Source organism: Corapipo altera, unplaced genomic scaffold, assembly GCF_003945725.1.
Source record: "Corapipo altera isolate COAL_440 unplaced genomic scaffold, ASM394572v1 349, whole genome shotgun sequence".
Classification (NCBI taxonomy): domain Eukaryota; kingdom Metazoa; phylum Chordata; class Aves; order Passeriformes; family Pipridae; genus Corapipo; species Corapipo altera.
In genome coordinates, this window is record NW_020884997.1 from 401,709 (window position 1) to 419,654 (window position 17,946).

At 49.9% G+C, this 17,946-nt stretch overlaps 2 protein-coding genes and 1 non-coding gene across 4 annotated transcripts in view; 1 reads left to right on the forward strand and 2 right to left on the reverse strand.

The window, feature by feature from the left end:
* Positions 1–214: 214 nt before the first annotated feature.
* On the reverse strand, positions 215–16,628 carry MORF4L1 (mortality factor 4 like 1). 2 transcript variants are annotated; one of them, XM_027666751.1, is made up of 14 exons: positions 16,498–16,622; positions 14,585–14,631; positions 12,201–12,268; positions 10,455–10,520; positions 9,945–10,031; positions 9,710–9,790; positions 7,577–7,639; positions 5,437–5,462; positions 4,792–4,880; positions 4,590–4,691; positions 4,031–4,119; positions 2,759–2,931; positions 2,365–2,449; positions 215–866 (listed from the first exon to the last, which is right to left on the reverse strand). In XM_027666751.1, exons 1-14 carry the CDS (start codon positions 16,535–16,537, stop codon positions 782–784), a joined length of 1,101 nt encoding a protein of 366 aa, XP_027522552.1. In that variant the 5' UTR covers positions 16,538–16,622; the 3' UTR covers positions 215–781. The 2 variants fall into 2 exon arrangements, with proteins under 2 accessions (XP_027522552.1, XP_027522551.1); XM_027666750.1 differs by lacking the exon at positions 10,455–10,520 and having other exon boundaries at positions 16,498–16,628.
* Positions 16,629–16,795: 167 nt separating this feature from the next.
* TRNAK-CUU lies at positions 16,796–16,868 on the reverse strand. Its single transcript has one exon. It is a non-coding gene; the product is annotated as a tRNA-Lys (tRNA).
* A 375-nt stretch (positions 16,869–17,243) lies between these two features.
* Positions 17,244–17,946, forward strand: part of ADAMTS7 (ADAM metallopeptidase with thrombospondin type 1 motif 7) — a 35,800-nt gene continuing 35,097 nt past the window's right edge. Inside the window, exon 1 of the mRNA XM_027666695.1 lies at positions 17,244–17,667. Within this exon, the coding sequence (XP_027522496.1) occupies positions 17,244–17,667 (424 nt within the window). The remainder of the gene's footprint in view (positions 17,668–17,946) is intronic.

A 17,946-nucleotide genomic window follows, 5' to 3' on the forward strand; every position in this document is an offset into this window, starting at 1 on the left:
AGCCCTTGGATCCCCAGATAACTGTGATTTCCTGCAGTAACAGCTGTGATTAAAACCTGGTGTTTTGCCTGGAAATAGCAGCTACTCAGGCCAGAGCCAAGTCCTGCAACACCATTAATGCATGTCCCCAAACCCCTCATTCCCTTGGCTCATCCCAGCCAGGACACTCTCGGGGCAGGGACTTGATAGGAACACAAACATCAGAAACAACATCTGAAATTAAAAAAAGTTTATTTGCAGCTCTGTAAAACAGCTCCATGAAAGACCAACATTTCCAAACACTACGAGATGAGAACACGTTTTCCTACTGTTAGAATATAAAAAAAAAGTCACAGTCCTTCAACTACCCCAAGAGAAGCGAACATTTATGGACCAAACATGGCACTTGCACCACCACCACGTCAATGGGTCGGGTCAGACAGTCAATAGCACCAGCACAGGTGACACAGCCCCGGGGGTCTGTCAGACTATGGAATAAAGCAGGTTAGTGAGGCCAGGCCTCGTTCAGAGCAGCCCTACGAGCACGGAGTTCATACAGAGACACACCAAACACATTCCTTCACACCCCACCAACACAAACAGCGAGCCAGGAACAGCACAGAGCTCCCGGGAGCTCCGGGCGTCCACCTGGGACAGGAAATCTTCAGGACTTTACATGCCAGCTCCATTTCACACACACAACTTTGTTCACCTTATGTTTACAGGGCCTGTGCAAGAGCTGTGCAGTGGGGAGGTGAAGGACAGATGCAGAAGTGGACAGTTGCAGGGACCCAGGCTGGGATTACACCGCTTTCCGGTGGTACTCCGGAGGGGCCACTTCATAGTCACTGGCACTGAACAATGCAGAGGAATTCTTTGCTAAATACCTACAGAAGTGATAAATAGATTAAATTACCTTCCTGCCCGAATTCTCCACCGTTCAGAACCGTGTGAGTCCTCAGGTGTGAGCCCAGAGCACACGATGGGATTTGAGCAGCACAAATCTCACACCAGCTGTGTCAGGTTAACTCCACATTTGACAGCTCAGGCCAAAAAAATCAATTAAAACCCAAAATCAATTCCAAGCAAGCTGTCAAACTGCTCTGGCTCCAGGTGAGGTCAAGATTAATAAGATGAAACAGCTGACATTTGAGGTTCAGGCAGCTGCAGTACATCTACTACTGACCTACTCAAAAGGAGAGGGAACAGGACCCCAGGGAGTTCTGTCTGCACAAACAGGGAACCTCAGGGGCTGAATGAATGATGGCAAAACAAGGGATGGCCAAAGGTAAACGTTATGTGCCCCTCAAATCTCATCAAATGGATTCAGAGATTTCTGGTCACTGGCTTCACATTTCTGCCTTTACAGCCAAAGCTCTTCAGACCTGCATTCACCTCAGACTGACCCAAAAGACCAGGATCTACTCAAGGCTCTCGGGCTATTCCAAGGCAGTTTTTCCCTGGCTTTCAGGCTGATCCATTCCAAGCCCTGCTGCAGAGCCATCCTGGATTTACTGAAGGTTTTCTTTCAACTTCCAATTGCTTATCCAATCACATAATCCTGGAATGGTTTGGGTTGGAAGGGACCTTAAAGCTCATCTCATTTCACATTAAAGCCTTTTATTATCATTCAGGATGGTGTTTTCCTCCCAGATATCCCACAGCCACAGGGCTGCAGCACAAGCACACTAAAGCTCCACTGACTGTCTGTCCCAGAAAAAACATCCATAAAGTTCATCAGTTTTTAAATATTTGCTCAACTGCTGTTGAGTAACTGTTGTGTAATTCAACAGCTTGCTGGAATTATCATCATCTGCTTTTTATAGCAACTAGAAATAAAAGTTGAAGCATTTATTTTGAAACAAGTAGCAGATTTGGGCAGTTTAGAAGTGCAGATTAACAGAATCCAGGAATGGTTTGTGTTGGAAGGGACCTTAAAGCTCATCCCATCCCACCCCTGCCATGGGCAGGGACACCTTCCACTAGCCCAGATGGCTCCAAGCCCCGTCCAACCTGGCCTTGGACACTTCCAGGGATCCAGGGGCAGCCACAGCTTCTCTGGGCAACCTGGGCCAGGGCCTCCCCACCCTCACAGCCAGGAATTCCTTCCCAATGTCCCATCTAACCCTGCCCTCTGGCAGTGGGAAGCCATTCCCCCTTGTGCTGGCACTAGCAATAATCTCAGTATAACAGGAGAGATTTAAAACCAGTCTTACTGTGCTCCTGTACAGCAGTCAGAGCTTCACTGGGATCCAACGCTTCACTGTGAAGATCCCAGACACAGGCCCCAAATCATACAACAATTCACTGAAAACAGGCAGCAACACAACAGCCTGTGCTTCCTGAACTTTGCCTTTCTTGCTGCAAGACCTTCCCAGTACTTACTTTAAGAAGTCATGCAAATAGTTTAACAGCAAGGCCAGACTCTTCTCATCCAGGGGCGTGTAGGCGAGCATGGCTCCGATCCGCACTGCTCCAAAGGAAGGAGCACTGGTTACTCACACAACACCTTCCCAAGGGCTGCAGCACAGCCCACAACTTCACAGTAGCACAGAAAAGCAGCCCAGCAACCTACTCCAATATGCACAAGCTCAATGGGACTGTTAAAAGCTCATTTCCACCCCAAAGCCCCCAACGGCTCTGAGCATTTTGGATACGGGTGGAGTGAGGAAAAGAGTGAACCCACGATCCAGAGCTGCCTGTCACGGACTCAAGAGGGGAAAAGAAGTATCTGAATCCTTCCAACTGCTCTTCCTCACCCTCCCGAGGTGGTACTCACCAAACAGCCTCAGGAGGTGTGGGGCACCGTAGACCTGAGACATGGGAGCATCCGGGTGATCCGCCAGGATTTCGGCGTATTGGGGCCTCTCAAACTTGTAGAGCAGCTGAGTTCCCAGCATGACGTTGAAATACTCCTTAATTCCAGCCACCACCTCATTGACAGCGTACTCCCTGGGGACAGAGCACACTGCCAGCCTTGCTCCAAGGATGGGATGGGCACAGGGGGAGCCCTGGCTTGGTGAGACCAGCAAAATCCTGAGGATCTTGGACAGGGCCTTCAGATCTTCCAGGGAAATTTGTCTGGAGACCTTACAATGTACAGCCATGGGGAGTGGTGCATTTCCAGACCTCCCTTGAAAATGGGCTGTTCTGAACTCAGGATTCAGGCAAACCAAGAGCAGCCTTGTTTTTAGTCACCCACTCAGAGACATGAACTCTTGGAGCAGCCCTTCCAAAGGAACAGGCAGGATTTTAGGGACACTCACCAGCTCTTCTCTTTTCACCAAAGTTCATCCCAACTCACAACACTTTAAAAGTACAATATTGAAGTAACTGGACTGAACTCCTGCTTAAAGAGAGGGACAGCCCCCAGTATTTCAGGCACCTGATCCCTTCTTCCCAGACCTCTCCTGCCATATTCCTGCAGGCCTCCAAGTTCACCCTGCCTGGACAGGAATTGGTGACACTGAGCAGCCCAGCCCTCACTCCACCCTGCCAACACATTCAGAGCAGACATCAGGACAATTACAAAGGAGGTTAAAACACCCTGACAAGTCAACAATCTGCCTCCTCCTGAATGGCAGAAAATAACTTCCCCTTTCTGTTCTCTCTCCCTTTCAAACAGGAAAGCTTCCTTCAGAATAAACACACCTTGTTTTGGTCAGGGCTGACTGCTGGGGTAATTACAAATGAGTAATTAGCTCTGCTCATCTGAATGTTTTACCAGTCCTCATGCACCTCCCTGTCCCTGTGCCTGGGAGGGAGCCCAGCAGCTCTGAGCTCACCTACCAGGCAGCTCTTCTGGGCTCTTTGTATCATCTTCCCCCAGGAGAAGGCTTGGGAAAAGGGGGAGAAGCAGAAATAATACCCAGAAAGCAGAACTGCAGTCTGGAATCACCCCCCCAAGATTTCTAAACTCCCCCATCACCTTGGTCTTGGAACAGGATGCTGGACACTGGGCTGGGCCTTGGTTCACAAGTTTACTTGATTTTTCCAAGTCCAACAACAACAGCAAAAGAAGTGTTTAAGGCTGGAAATGGCCACAACTCACTTGTTATCAGTATTTCCTCGGGATTTTTTGTAGTTTGCATAATCCTCTAAAATGGAGTCAACATTCTTCTTGGCAGGAAGGTAGAAGAGCTGCAAAGAAGTAAAACAGAACAAATACAAGTTGCCTAATTTTTGCAGACATTTATACCTGGAAGCTGAATTGAAACCAATGCACACAAGGGCATTTTCTAGACTGAAAACAGCAAGTTAATGTGTTATGTGTTATTAAAGGAACACACCAACTGTTTTAATGGACATACAAAACCCCAACCAACCTGAGCACCCTGGGCCATGGAAGGTGTCCCTGCCCATGGCAGGGAGTGGAATGAGATTGGCTTTCATGTCCCTTCCCACCCAAACCATCTCAGGATTCCAGGACTATATCCATGTTTCCATTTAACTCTTGTGCTGCTCCACAGCAACCTCATGATGAACTCCTGAATTAAATAAAGTCATGCCAAGAGTCACAGATACACAGCAAGGCACACACGTGCCCCCCCAGACTGGATCATGATTTTTACACCTCTGGGATGGCCCAAACTGTTCTCCTGCCCAGTCACCTGCTTCTGCCTGGTGATCAAGTCCCAGTCATCTACCAGCCATGGCTTCAGCTCTTCTGGGATCTTCACCTTCACTTCAACTCTGTTCATAAATGTTTCTTCCTGAGAAAAGCAAAGCCACACTCATCACTCCCAGGTGCTAATGGTGAGCACAGCCCCCTTCCTGTTTTACCCAGATCCTGGAGGGGATGGCAACACTCACACTTTCCACCGTGGGATCTACTCGAGCCCTTTTCTTCCTCGGGGGCTGGGGAGTCTCACTGGTGCTGCTCCCCTCTCCAATGCCTGGAGCTGTGCAGAACACACTTTATCAGTGAGAAACACCAGGGAAGATTTACCAGAAGGATTTAAGACTCGGATTTCTCTCAGATCACCTTTCTGTTTGGCTGGTTTCTGTGTGACATGTTACTTGTGTGCTGGCAGTCCCACATTTGTGACAGTTTCAACTGCACCAACACGTGCCTGAAGGTGGAGTTTCTGCACTAAAACCAAACCAATGTGTCACTGTCTGGAATATTCTCTAGCACAGTTTTTGGGCCCAGCAGCTCAGCTTTGCAGCCGTGTCCCACCTCCAGCTCAGTAAGAAAACATAAGTCTGACTTAGGAAGTTATTTCCACAGATCCAGGGAGATCTCACTTGGGTTTTAATCTGCAAGAGGTCAAAATCCTGACAGACTGAAACGAGTAGATCTTGTGCAAAGCAGAAGAGTGTGCACCCCTCCTGGGCAGGGGGGACTGAGGAGTGCAGGAGGGACAGCACAAGGGAGCAGTAATTACAGATTTAAGGTCTTTCCAGCTAAGAATCCTTCACTAAGGGGATCCACTTATATACAAAATACATACTTACTTTTCTGCTTGTTCTTTTTTGTTTTCCTGCAAAAAGAACACAAATTATTGCAAATATGAAGAGAGTGGTACTTCAGGAAGCCAAAGCAGAAAGCCAGAACAATTGTCCACTAAGTTCAGTGCAAGGAGCAGATACTCAGGGGCCTGGGGAGTGTTTAGATAAAAACACATGAAAGAAATATCAGCTATGACTTCATGTAACAGGTTAGAATTCACCTTTTCTTTGGATGTTTTGTCCTTCCCAAGTGCTCCTGGAGAACTACACTAGATCTGTAGGTGTTCTAATTCTGTATTTCAAACAGAATATGGGACAAGGAAACAGAAGTGCTGGGAATTACCAGATAAATCTCAGTCAACTGAATCGATTTCCAGTAAAATATTGAAAACTCCCCCAGTTTTACCACTACAGCAGCAGAGGGAAGTTTCAGTAGCACTTTGTTTGTTTGCTACCCATTTTCATAAAGTTTTAACTGGAGTACTACTTGTCACGTCTCAGTTTTCTCCCTGCTAACAGCAGGCCAGTGCAACTGCTCCCAAAGCAGTTTGTGTGGACAGAACCCATTACCAGTAAGAGATTATTTCCTTGCAAATTCACCATCGCCTCAAGTGACTCGTTTTCAGGCTCTGAGCTGGGTTTATCTGGGCCAGGAAAAAGGCAGAGTCCCCAGGAAGGGCTGAAGATAAGAAGAGTAAGGGTTGTTTGTTTTGTTTTTTTTTTTTTTAAACTTCAAGTCAAACAAGCACTAGGCTGAAACTGGGGGCAGAATAAAGCTCATCTCTGCAGAAAGAAGGAGCAATGGCCAAGTGAAGCCACTGATAGGGGACTGGTGCATTGAAGAGAAAGGCTTTTCTTCCAAACCTAAAGTAAACAGGGAGGAACAGGGAGTTCTTCCCAGAATTAAAATCACAAGATAAAAATTATGTTAAGCATTAGAATTGAAGCAGAGTTTTAACCACTGGAACAGAGGGGCAATATAATATAAATAATGTAAAGTCCTTATCAAATATAAAGCTGAACAGCACCATGCAGGTGCCTCATGCTGCAGATAATCCTTTCCTGCAAGGACAAGTGGAATGCAAGTCCTGAAGGGACACAAGAGATTGAACCTACTTAGGATGGGTTAAACACATCCTTTTGTGCCACTTCCCAACCACATGGGAACAGAAGCCCCAAACTTGCACTGCCTTCTCTTTCCACAGCCCAGCTCTGCATTCCCCTCTTTCTCCCTTCACTGCCACTTTTCACTGAACTGGACAACAAAACTGAAAAGCACCATGGAAGCCTCAAAGAAGCTTCTTTGGAAAGAATTTTAATTAAAAGCCTGAACAGAGGTGGGAGGTGCTGAAGATCTCACAGTTCAAACTTAGAGGAGGAATGTGGGGGGGGGGGGGATCACAGCAATGAAAGGTGAAGCCTGAAGAACTGAGCAATCTTTCCCCAAGACAGATGAAAAACACCAAAAAGCCCCAAAGCAGCAGACATTAAAATGACAGGAGTCATCCTCCTCCTTCCTCACCTCTTCAAAAAGAAAACAGGCTGCCACAAGATGATGGGGAGGCCAGAAGTCCAAAGGGTTCAGAAGTTACTGGATAAATATAAGACAGTCCCACACAGGGACATTAAACCATCACATGGACACAGCCTTCAGCTCTGGGGTCCCTCAGTCACAGAGGGCTGGAAGCACAGAGGTGTTTGGGGGGAGCATCTCTGGCCCTGATTCACTGGTTCCCTCTGGGCACACGTTACTGGTGGCCAGAGAGGAGGAGGGGAAGGAACCTCCAGCCTGAGCCGGTCCCAGAGCTGCCCCAGCCCTGCACAACTGGCAGGGTTTGGAGGGTGTTTGGCATTTGGAGGGCCTGGAGTGCCTGGGAGAGCCACCAGCTGTGCCCAAGGGAGCAGGGGATGCCCCGAGCCAGGCAGACAACACACCTTGGCACGTTCAGGTCAACAACAAGACTTGTATTAGCAGAAAAAACAGCTAATGCTGGTTTTAAATAAACCCACCACCAAACCAATCCACTGCTGCCAAACCTACGTGACCCAGCTGAGGACTCTGAGAGTCTGTACAAGAAGTGTAGGGAAGCAAAGAGGTTTGGATTGTAGGACACAAGCCCTGGTGTGACAGTGCCCCCTGACTCACCGTGTGGAGATGGCAGGGGTCTCCAGACAGCAAACAGTGTGGGCTCCATCCCGGCGGAAAAACCTGCGGGTAAGGACACAATGTCAGACCTGGTGGGTGCTCAGCCTTCAACTGGGTCTAAGCATTTCCTCTCCCTCAGCCTCCAAAAGGGGAGAAAAATAGGGAGACTTTGTTGGAAGCAGCACCGAGGGAAGCACTGGATGTGGTTTTGGCCGGAGATGAGCAGCAAGCTCAGTGCAACAACTGTTCTAACCTGTTCTAACCCACCTCCCCAGGCCAGGCTGCTGCTCCAACAACAGCTTCCCTCTCCTCCTTCACAACTCAAAATCCATCACCAAAGAATTAGTTTTTCCAATCAGTGAAACAGAAGTTTCAGAGAACTACCTTATGTCTGCTTTGTTCTGCTGGAGACAGCCACAAGAGCTTAGGATAGTGGTGGCAGCAGAAAGCCAAGCCAGGCCCTTCCCAAAACTTGTTTCAACCAGGAATGAAGTCAGACCTGGTAATGTCTGTAAAGCTTTACAGTTTCACAGGGGCTTAAACCAAAATCATTTTTGCCACGGGTCTCCCTTGGACACAACATCAGGTGTGGGTGAGAGGGTTAGCCCACGTCTGACTTTAAGCCCAGGTTAACACTTAGTGTTTACTCAGCCAGAAACAACTCCCCCTGCTCTCAGCCTGAGCTGCCTGGGTGACTCAAGCTGGAACCTACTCTGCAGTTACTCTTGCCATGCTCTCTGTAGTGCAAACTACACACTTACAACTGAGGCATCTCTGCCTCTGCCAGACTTACACCTGGGATTAACCCTCCTCCCACTGACTCACATGTGAGATGACTCCAGTGTGACAGCCCCTTAAGCAGCCAAATTAGTAATGGTCATAATTTAGACCTGGTTTAATTAGACTTTAATGACAATCATTATCAACTATGTACTCAGAGAGGTGGGGTGGGCTTTTGTCACCCCCAGAAGATGACAAGCAGTGCCTGGTCCCTGTCAGAGGTTGGTGCTGAGCTGACAGAGCACAACCTGGGCTGGTGTTGGAGCCCCTGGGAGCCCCCAGCAGAGCACAGGGGGCACCCCCAGCACTGGGGATCAGCCAGATCCACTGGCTCCCCATCCCAGAGACCAGGAGCCAATTACAGCCTGGGCTGGGCTTTGCTAATCCCAAAGTGAAACTGCTTCAGGATGCAGAGCAAACACCAACTAACTGACCCCAGTACTGCTGCCTTCTCAAACCAATGATTCACAGTTCATAACAAAGCTGCCCACAGATGACACATGAAATCTCAGGCTGCTGCCAAATCCACTTCTGAAGAACTGATGCCATTTCAGCAGCTTCCTCATGGACACCAGAATCATAAAGGGAGTCAGGAATTCAAAACATCCCATTAGCAATGACCATCTTCATAATTAAGGGAAACAACTACCCCAAACAGAGGAGTTTAGTGACAAATGAGCAAAGCAGCAGAGCTGCACTGACTGTGTGAGAATCTACCACAATACCTCTTCTGAAAACCAAAAGGATGGAGTGAGAAATCTGACAGTTACAGCCTCAAATTGATTTTTTCCAAAAAATGTCTGAGCTTGCTTCTGGTCTCTTAAGATGCAAACTCATTTTTAATAGAGTATGGGTTTAGTTCTGTCAAAACCAGCCAAACAGACTCTTATAATGCAGTTTTGATAATTCTGCAGTGAGAAGGCATTGTAAGGATTTTATTCCCAAGAGCTTGCAGAGCCTGGAACAAGTGGGAAATTCTATATGAAAACTGGTTTCACTGAGATACACGAGACTTATGAGGAATCACCACTTTTTGAGTGTCAGGTCACCAACCCAAAGAGGAACAGAGTGTAAAAAATGCAGGGTGTGTTTACTCAGTACCCCCATTCAGTCCTGAACTCTTCACCATCTAAAGGCAGTTTAATAAAATACTTCAACAAAGGCCTTTTTGACATCATGTAACACAGCTTTTGCACGGGCTGTGTCACAGGAAATGGAGTTTAACCTGCAGGCCCATTCTAAAAAAAATCCTACAGATCAAGAGTAAAACAGACAAGCAAAGGTTTAAGAGCTGTTTGGGGTGGGGGGTTGGGGGTTGTTTTGTGTGGTTTTTTAAAATAAAAACCTTCTTACACTTCAACATTCTTCTGCTGCAGACCAGAAGTTTTCTTGCCTGGAGCAGCTCCTCTCATCTTCCCCTCTGCATATTGTTCCCTTTAAAAAGAGGAAATTCATAAATGAGACTTTAATGGAAAAGAAGCTTGCTTTATTTTTTTTAAAAACTCATTAACTTCCCTTGATATGTAGTTGTTGGATCAAAGCTCTTAAAAATATTTACTGAGAAGGATTTTCTACCAAAATTACTCACTGATTGGCCTTTTGAAGTTCCTTTTGTTTCTGCAGGTTGGTATCCACGTATTTGAGCACTCTGCTTTCTGGAACCCATTCATCCCAGCTGCAAAAAAGCCAAAATACCAGATGATCACTCCAAAACTTCAAGAACAATTGCATTCTACACACAACAGTCAATTCAAAACTTCACAGAATTTGGGACTAAACTGCTTTTTGTGTCAAGTCATGGACTGGCACAACTCAAGGTGTAAGTTACCAAACACATTCCCCACTGACTGAAGTGGAATGGTTTTTCTAGGGAAGTGTAACCCTCAGGCATTTCCAAAGAATTTCCCAAACTTGAAGACAGGCAATTCAGGAGGGAGAGGACTGACTTTAACTCAAAAGAAGCATCACAGGAAAAGAAAAATAATATTCCATGCTTACTAAATTATGGGACACCTGCAGCCATAATATATTAAGAAGCAAGTTTCCTTTATCTATTCCAACATTTTATAGGTTAACAAATTCAGCAATAAGATCTTACTGTAAGGAGAAGAGCTCTGATTTCTGTCTGTGAAGGAAACCAAGATGGAATGAATATTTGAAGAATCTGAACGATTTAAGAGAAGAGGTGTTGGGGAAATTGCCATTACGAGCAGCAATTCCACTCTGACAAAGAGTGGGTCATCTGAGCAATCAGTTTATTTCAGATAAAACACATTAAAAGTGGCCAAGGTATTCTAAAGTTAAAGCTCTTTCTGTGGAGTTCTGTGCCATTTTCCAACAGCTGCCAGTGCTGGAGCGTGGAGTGGCCAAACCAACATTGCTCCAGGAGTACCAGGGCTTCAGAGTGTGAAGACAAGGCAAGCTCAGCAGCCAAAAATTACAGAAAATCCACTCCAGCTGTACCCAAAGCTCATGTTTTTAGGCAGTGCTTTGGTAGCTATTTAACTCCCTCCCTCCTGCCTGTAGAGCTGCAGGAGATGTTCCCAAGGTGCTGTGTAACCAGGGGACACATTGCACTGCATGGGCAAGAAACCTTTTTGTGTCCTGACTGCTGACACTGGCAAAAAGCTTAGGAAGTCAAGCAATTAGCAAAGGCCCACAGCCAGAGAAGCCCAAGTGAAGGGCTCACAGTGCCCCAGCTCCCTGGCTCTTGCAGCAACGCCACTTTTAATGCTGTTAATTGGAAGCTTGAAGAGAAAGGAACTCAGCACAAGCAAGAAAAGCGGGACCGGGACACCAGTTCTGGCCCCTCCCTCGGGATGAACCAGGGGAGGAAGGACCAAATGTTTGCTGCCTCATTAACAGACAGCACTGGAGCTGATTGTGCTCCTGGAGCTGTGCACACTGAGCCAGTCCTGTCCCCTGGCAGGAGGGTGAGCAGCTGCAATTAAAAGTTACACGGAAAACACCAAGTTCTGCTTTGAGTCACATCAGTGAGATCAGGAGAGCTGTGACTGAGAGTCTTCAGCACTGAGATGAAACAAAACCAAACAGGAAACTGCTCCCTGAGACTTCCAAGGCTGAGGAGCTGAAGGAATCACTTTTAATCACCAAGGAAAAACTCCACTTTTCCTGAGTTCGAACTGAGTGGCAGAACATAATTCAAGAACAGGGAAAAAAGTGCATCAGTACAACAGTCTCCTGGAAGTTTTCACCTTTAATGGCCTCATCGTTTATTTCACAGAGTCACCTTTCATCTTCAGCAACCCCTCAGCCAGAATCCTGCTGTTTCTGCAGGAGGGAAAAGGATCTCCAAGTTTGCTTTATCAAGGGAGGCTGGAACTGAAGCACAGGCTACACCTGCCCCGTGAAGGGCTAACCCAGCCAGCCCTCCCCTGCTGGACACAGCCCTCAGCAGGCTGTGCTTCCCCAAAAATTGCTGCCAAATGTGGTATAAAAGTCAAGCACAGGGTATTTGAGTGCAGTTTTATGCCACCTCAGTAGGAGCTGCCTCTTCTACCAACACATAACAAGGAAGTTTTCACAACAGACATTTCTGCCAGGGAGGAATTACAGTATTTGCCACCCTGAACAAACAGAATGCTACAGAGCATTCCCTTCACTCTCCTGACACCCCAGGCTCTGCAGGAGATGGTTAGTTTGGCAATGTTTTCTTTGTGTTACTATAAATCATCAGCTCAGGTATAAAATCATTTAGGCTGGTCCCAGAGAACCTCCCCACACCAGGGACATTGGCAGTGCTGGTCCACCCAGCTCACACTCAAACAAAGCATTCTCCTCCAAAGGAAAAAGGAACTGTGCTTTCATTTTGTGCAATACTTACTTTTTATTCCAACCACTGTAATGGATAAAGTATTTCACTTGCTTGTCCTTTATGGCAACCTTTACACACTGGAAGAGAGAGGAAAGGTCAGTCAGCCCCAAAGAGAACAAGGAGACTGGAATGAGTTTTGCTTTTTTAGCTTTCAGTTTAAACAAAGAGATTTCCGTGCAAGCACCTGGAATCCTGGCAGCTATTCCACAGCAGACACTGCCCTCTGACCCACATTACTGCCCAGTGAGGGACTGGGAAGGGCAAAGCACAGCTCTCCAGAGGGATTCCTTCCTTCAGGAGCAGGACCAGAACCCCTGAGGATGCCCCAGGAACAGCCAAGCAGCTGCTTCCCTGCTCCAGGTGAGCCAAAGCCATTCCCTGGAGCTCATTCCCATCCAGCACCCCCCCTCACAGACAGGTCAGCTGCTGGAACACAGGAACATCCCAAAGTAAAATAAATGACAGGGATGTCCCCAGCCACAGAGAGAGCCTTGTGTTCAGAGAGAGCTGCAGTAAGGGCTTCTTCTGGGTTAAGAATGTAAACGGGAGGTAAATAAACACAGTTCTTTCCATCAGAAGACTGGCCTAGGGATACAGCTCAAGCAACCACAGGCACATTAAAAACCCAGCCAGGGACAGGCCTCTTCCTGAAAAAACAGCCCAGAACAGAAAGTCCATAACCCCAGCTAGGTCAGTTTTGTGCCCACCACAGGTCCCTGAACCCCTTGGCTATACAAATTAAATCCAACTTCAGCACTTCACCCCCAGAGCCACAGTGGTGTTGTGGAGATGCTGAGACACAGGTGCCACTTGACAGTGACAGAACAAGGGTGCTGTAAAACAGGAACAATGACCCTCTGTGGCTCCAGCTTTTAGCTGCTTTTTAAGGATTTTTTTCCCCACTGAAGTAAAAACTACTCACAGAAGTTATAATTGCTATTTTATTGCCATGCTGAATCACCCCTAAGTGTTATATAGTGTTCTGCTATACAACTCAAGAACACAGTGTGATGTACCCTTTTTAATTAAAAAAAACCCTGCCAACAGAGAGGAACATCATATTCCAGCAACCATCTCCAAAATGCCACATATGGAACTTAAACTCAGGCTCACTAGACTTGCACCCAGGAGTAAGGTTATGCTGCTCCTGCTGGAGCCAGTCCTGCACCAGGGGCTCATTCTGACAGCCTGAAGTTAAACCCAGCCAAACACAGACTGTGCCTGTCCCTACTTGTCTTGAAGAACAAAAGGGCTGAGCACAAAGCAAAAGATGACTCAAGTATATTTCTGTACCAAAATATTTTCTTTGCTGGAGGTTAGAAGTGTTTTAAGTGACTCTCATTTAACTCTGCATTGTGGAGATGTACAAACAGTTCCCCTTTGCCACAGCTCCTCACGCTCCTCTAACACACACAAGTGCTTCCCTGACCATCCTGCTGTGGGACAGCCCAGATGTGGTCAGGAACAAAACAACCCATGAATTGAGAGTCACTGAAGAAAAACAGATCAAAGGAACAGGAAGAAAGCAAAGGTTATTATTAATTACTACTTACAAAGCACCTTTTAATATTAAATGCTTCTAAGTAAATAAAGAAAACATTTTACAATTAAAATACAAGTTTATTCTGCCAGGACAGGAACTCAGAAGGATCTACTCTTATACAAACAGCCAGCCAAAAGCTTCTTGCCTGTTGGGAAATCCCTTCCAGCACCAGGCTGGCAGAGCCAGACCCTGCTTAAATCCCACTCTGGATAAAGGAGAGGGACACAGCATGGAGTGCTTCCCTGCCACCAGCCCTCTGAAGCTGCCCCATCAGTTAACATTCACTGACACTAAATCCTAGTGGATTTAAATCCCTGTTTGAGGTGCCCCAGGAATTTCTGCAAGTCCTCTAACCCCAAGACCTACAGCAGCCCTTTTTTCCATTTCAGCAGGGAAATCCAGAGCTGCACCTCCAGCAAACCTGAGGCAGCAGGGTTACCCTCCACATCACAGATCTGCAATGCAGGTTCATGTGGTTAAAAAGCCAGAACTGGGAAGCAGAACTGGGAATGCCACTTCCTTTATGACTGTAACCCAGCAGCTCCAAGTCCTGCAGGTGCAAATGCTTCCCAGTGTTCTGGGAACACGGCTCTGTCGGATATTCCAACATGTGAAACCACCCAGCCTTTGGGAGTTTACCAGAATAACTGCAGCACCACTGGGTTTCCTGATTTTTTTTTTAATATTATAAAGCTCCAGGATTTAAAATTTCACACATCATCAGGTTTTCATTAATTTTCATTTCAGTCCTTGATCCCACCTAGTGAGGCACAGCAGGGAAACTGAAGCAATTCCTTATTTTCCTGGGGGGCAGTGAGAACCACCTGCAGCAACAAGCTGTCACTCTTACCTTTGCTTCATAAAGGAGAGGTCCATGGAAACAAAGCACTCGCTCACCTGGAAGAAAGGTCCAGATAAACATCTTAGAACACCCCAGTGCCATCTCCATAGTGTCAGCCAGGCCAGCTGCACACAAACCAGGGCCAGGCCTGCCCAGAGTGGGGCACAACAGCTGGGACTTTGGCAGGGAACTGCCACCAAAACTCACATCCCTGCCCCCACATCAGGCACTCCCACACCCCACTGCAAGGCTGGCACACACAGCTCCCTCAAAGCCTCCAGCTCTGGCTGCAGGCCCCAGAAATACACTGGCTCCATACAGCACACTCCAGTCCAAGTGCTCACACAGCAAACAGGGAAAACTGCCTGGCTCCGAGGGATCCTTCAGCCCTGTGACACCACACTTTGGTCCCCACCAGGACATTAACTCTCCTGAGAGATCCCACCCCTGCACCTCAAGCTTCTGACACATGAAAGCCACTGTCACCTGTGCACCTTTCCCTGCAGGAAGAACAGCACCTGGTATTCCCAGTGCAGTGCAGTCAGGAAGAGACACACCCCCACACTTCCCCATCTGATGTGTGGGATGGAACAGTGCTGGGTCTGTGCAACAGCAACAAAAACTGTTCACTTCGGGGGTTTTATGCAGGATGAGACTGTTCTTCAGCCTGTTTTTTTTTTCTCCTCAGTGGCAAGGCCTTACTGTGTGGTTACACTGTGGGAATTTCAATGTACTTCACAGGATACCTGAGCCCAGACGTTTCCTTCTGGAAGCTGCAGTGCCTCACATTTTTTTGGGGAGATGAACTGCAACGTGGGAGATGAGCTGCAGAACTATAAAATGCTTCTGTGTATCAAGAAAGCAAAAGATTTAGAAAGGTTCTCACAGAAGTGCCCATTTTGATACATGACACAGTCAGTACTTTTATTTAAACAAAGCAAATGTCAGTATAATTAAAGCTGACAATCAGAGGTGACATTATTCCCCTCCTGTGTCACCTTGCTGGTGGAAACACCTCTCTATTTCCACTGCTGCTCAATGTTTTCTAGGTGAGATGTCCGCAGCTCCTGCGGAATACTTATTTTTAAAAAATCCCACAGGCGTTTGGCGTTCTTTGTTTCCGTGATAACCCGGCAGGCTCTCGCTCCCTCACTGCAGCCTCTCCCGTGAGTCCCCGCACTGCAGCGACACAGCCACACCTCTCCCTGGTCCCAAAGGCCGCCCCGTCCCATCGCACCCTGCCCTGCCCGGGGACACCTCCCGCTGTCCCAGGCTGCTCCCAGCCCTGTCCAAAACCCGGCCCTGGGCACTTCCAGGGATGGGGCAGCCACCTTCCTACGTTACTGTTTTTATTTCTCTTATTTATATCACTGCCAACCACAATCGTAAGTTAAAAATCCAAATATGCGCAGAAAAAAGCCTGGCCGAGGAGCCCGATCCGCGCTCGTTCCGCCCAAACCCCGGTGCTTTGTGGCAAACGTGGATTCCAGCACAGCCGCGATCCCGGCGCTGATCCCCCTGCTCTGAGATCCCTCTCGGGGAAAAACAAACCTTCCACGGGCGAGGAAACGACCCCCTGACAGCCCCGGGGACCGCAACAGTTTTAACGCCCGGGAAGGTCCAGGCCCTTCACCGGCACTGGAGCGAAAGGCGAGGAGCCGCAGGGCCCTCAGAATAACGGGGGGTGGGAAGGGCCCGAGCGGCACTGGGAGGAAAGAGCGGGCACAGGAAGAGACAAAGACTGCGGGAATTCGGCTTTCCCACGAATTCCCAAATCCTCAGGGCTGAGCAGCGGGGGATTAGAGCGAGATCACCCTCAAGGCACCAGCGCTGGGCGCGAATCGCCGCAGCGGGCAGCGACCGGCGGCCGCCACCCCCCCGGGCCCCTCGCAGGGCCCCCCGCCCGCTCCCCTCGCACTCACCCTCCTGGAATTTGGGCTTGGGATCCTGCTTGGGCGCCATTTATAAGGGCCGGTCCCTGCTCCGCCCGCTCCCCGCGGGGCCTCAGCGCCCGCGCCGCATCCCGGCCCGGCCCCGCCGCGCAGCCGCGCCCCGGGCATGGCGGGACATGGAGTCCGGGCCATCCCCGCCCCCGCCGCTCGCCGTGCGGGGGCACAGCACAGCGCCGGGCGCGCAGTGGCGGCCGCCGGGGCCGCGAGCAGCGAGAAAAGGGGAAAAATAATGAAAAAAAAAATAAGGAAGGAAGAGGAAAATTTCATGCGCCCAACGTGGGGCTCGAACCCACGACCCTGGGATTAAGAGTCCCATGCTCTACCGACTGAGCTAGCCGGGCGCTGTGATGCTCGTGCGCCGCCCTCGCCACTCGGCAGAGCCCGCGCGCCCGGCGCTGCGGCCGCCAGGGGGCGCGCGCGGCCCCCTCGTTTGCATATTACGTCATCGCTTAATTAAATATACATCTCCCTCTCAAGGCCGGCAGGGGCGGAGAAGAGGGAGACGCGGCCTTCCCGGGACAGCTGCGGGGTGTGGGGGCCACGAGCGGCACCAGGAGGGGTGTTTAATGGCGCCGAGTTACCGCAGGTTTGCGCTCCCGGTTCGTTTTTAGCCTGAGAGGAAATAAAGAGAGGCAGCGAGGGGTAGCACCGGCTGGGGGGGGACACGGCGGCGCCAGCCAAGCGCTCTTTCCCATTTTCAACGAAAATTCGCCGAAATGTTTCCTTTTCCACCGCAATCCCCGCGGCGGAGAACGGAGCGCAACGGGAGCGCCGCCAGGGGGCGCCCGAGCGCCGCGCCGAGCCCGCTGCCCGCCCGGAGCCCCGCCCCCGATGCGCGTAGCCCCGCCTCCACGCTCAGAGCCCCGCCCCCGTGCTCAGAGCCCCGCCCCCGATGCTCAGAGCCCCGCCCCCGATGCTCAGAGCCCCGCCCCCATGCTCAGAGCCCCGCCCCCAATGCTCAGAGCCCCGCCCCCGATGCTCATAGCCCCGCCCCCCCGCCCCTGCCGGCGGGAGCCCCCAGCGCCGCAGCCATGGCGGCCCCGGCCGGGCTCCTACCCTTCCTACCCCTCCTGCCCCTGCTGCCCCTCCTGCCCGGCCTGGCGCTGGCCGCGGGCACGGCCGCAGGGACCGCGGGGACAGGTCCGCGCGGGGACCGCGGGCGGGGCGCGCGGGGTGTCCGCGGGGATGCTCGGGGATGGATGCGGGATGTCCGCGGGACGCGGGGATGTCTGCGCGGATCCCCGCGGGATGTCCGTGCGCCGTGGGGATGTCCGCGGGGCCGTAGCTGGGCACCCCGGTGCCCCCCGCCGCTGCAGCCCTTCCCCGGAGCAGGGTCGGACCCGGCTCCCCCCGGGCACTCCCCGGTGCCCCTCGGCTCCCCCCGGCACTCTCCGGTGCCCCCCGGCTCCCCCCGGCACT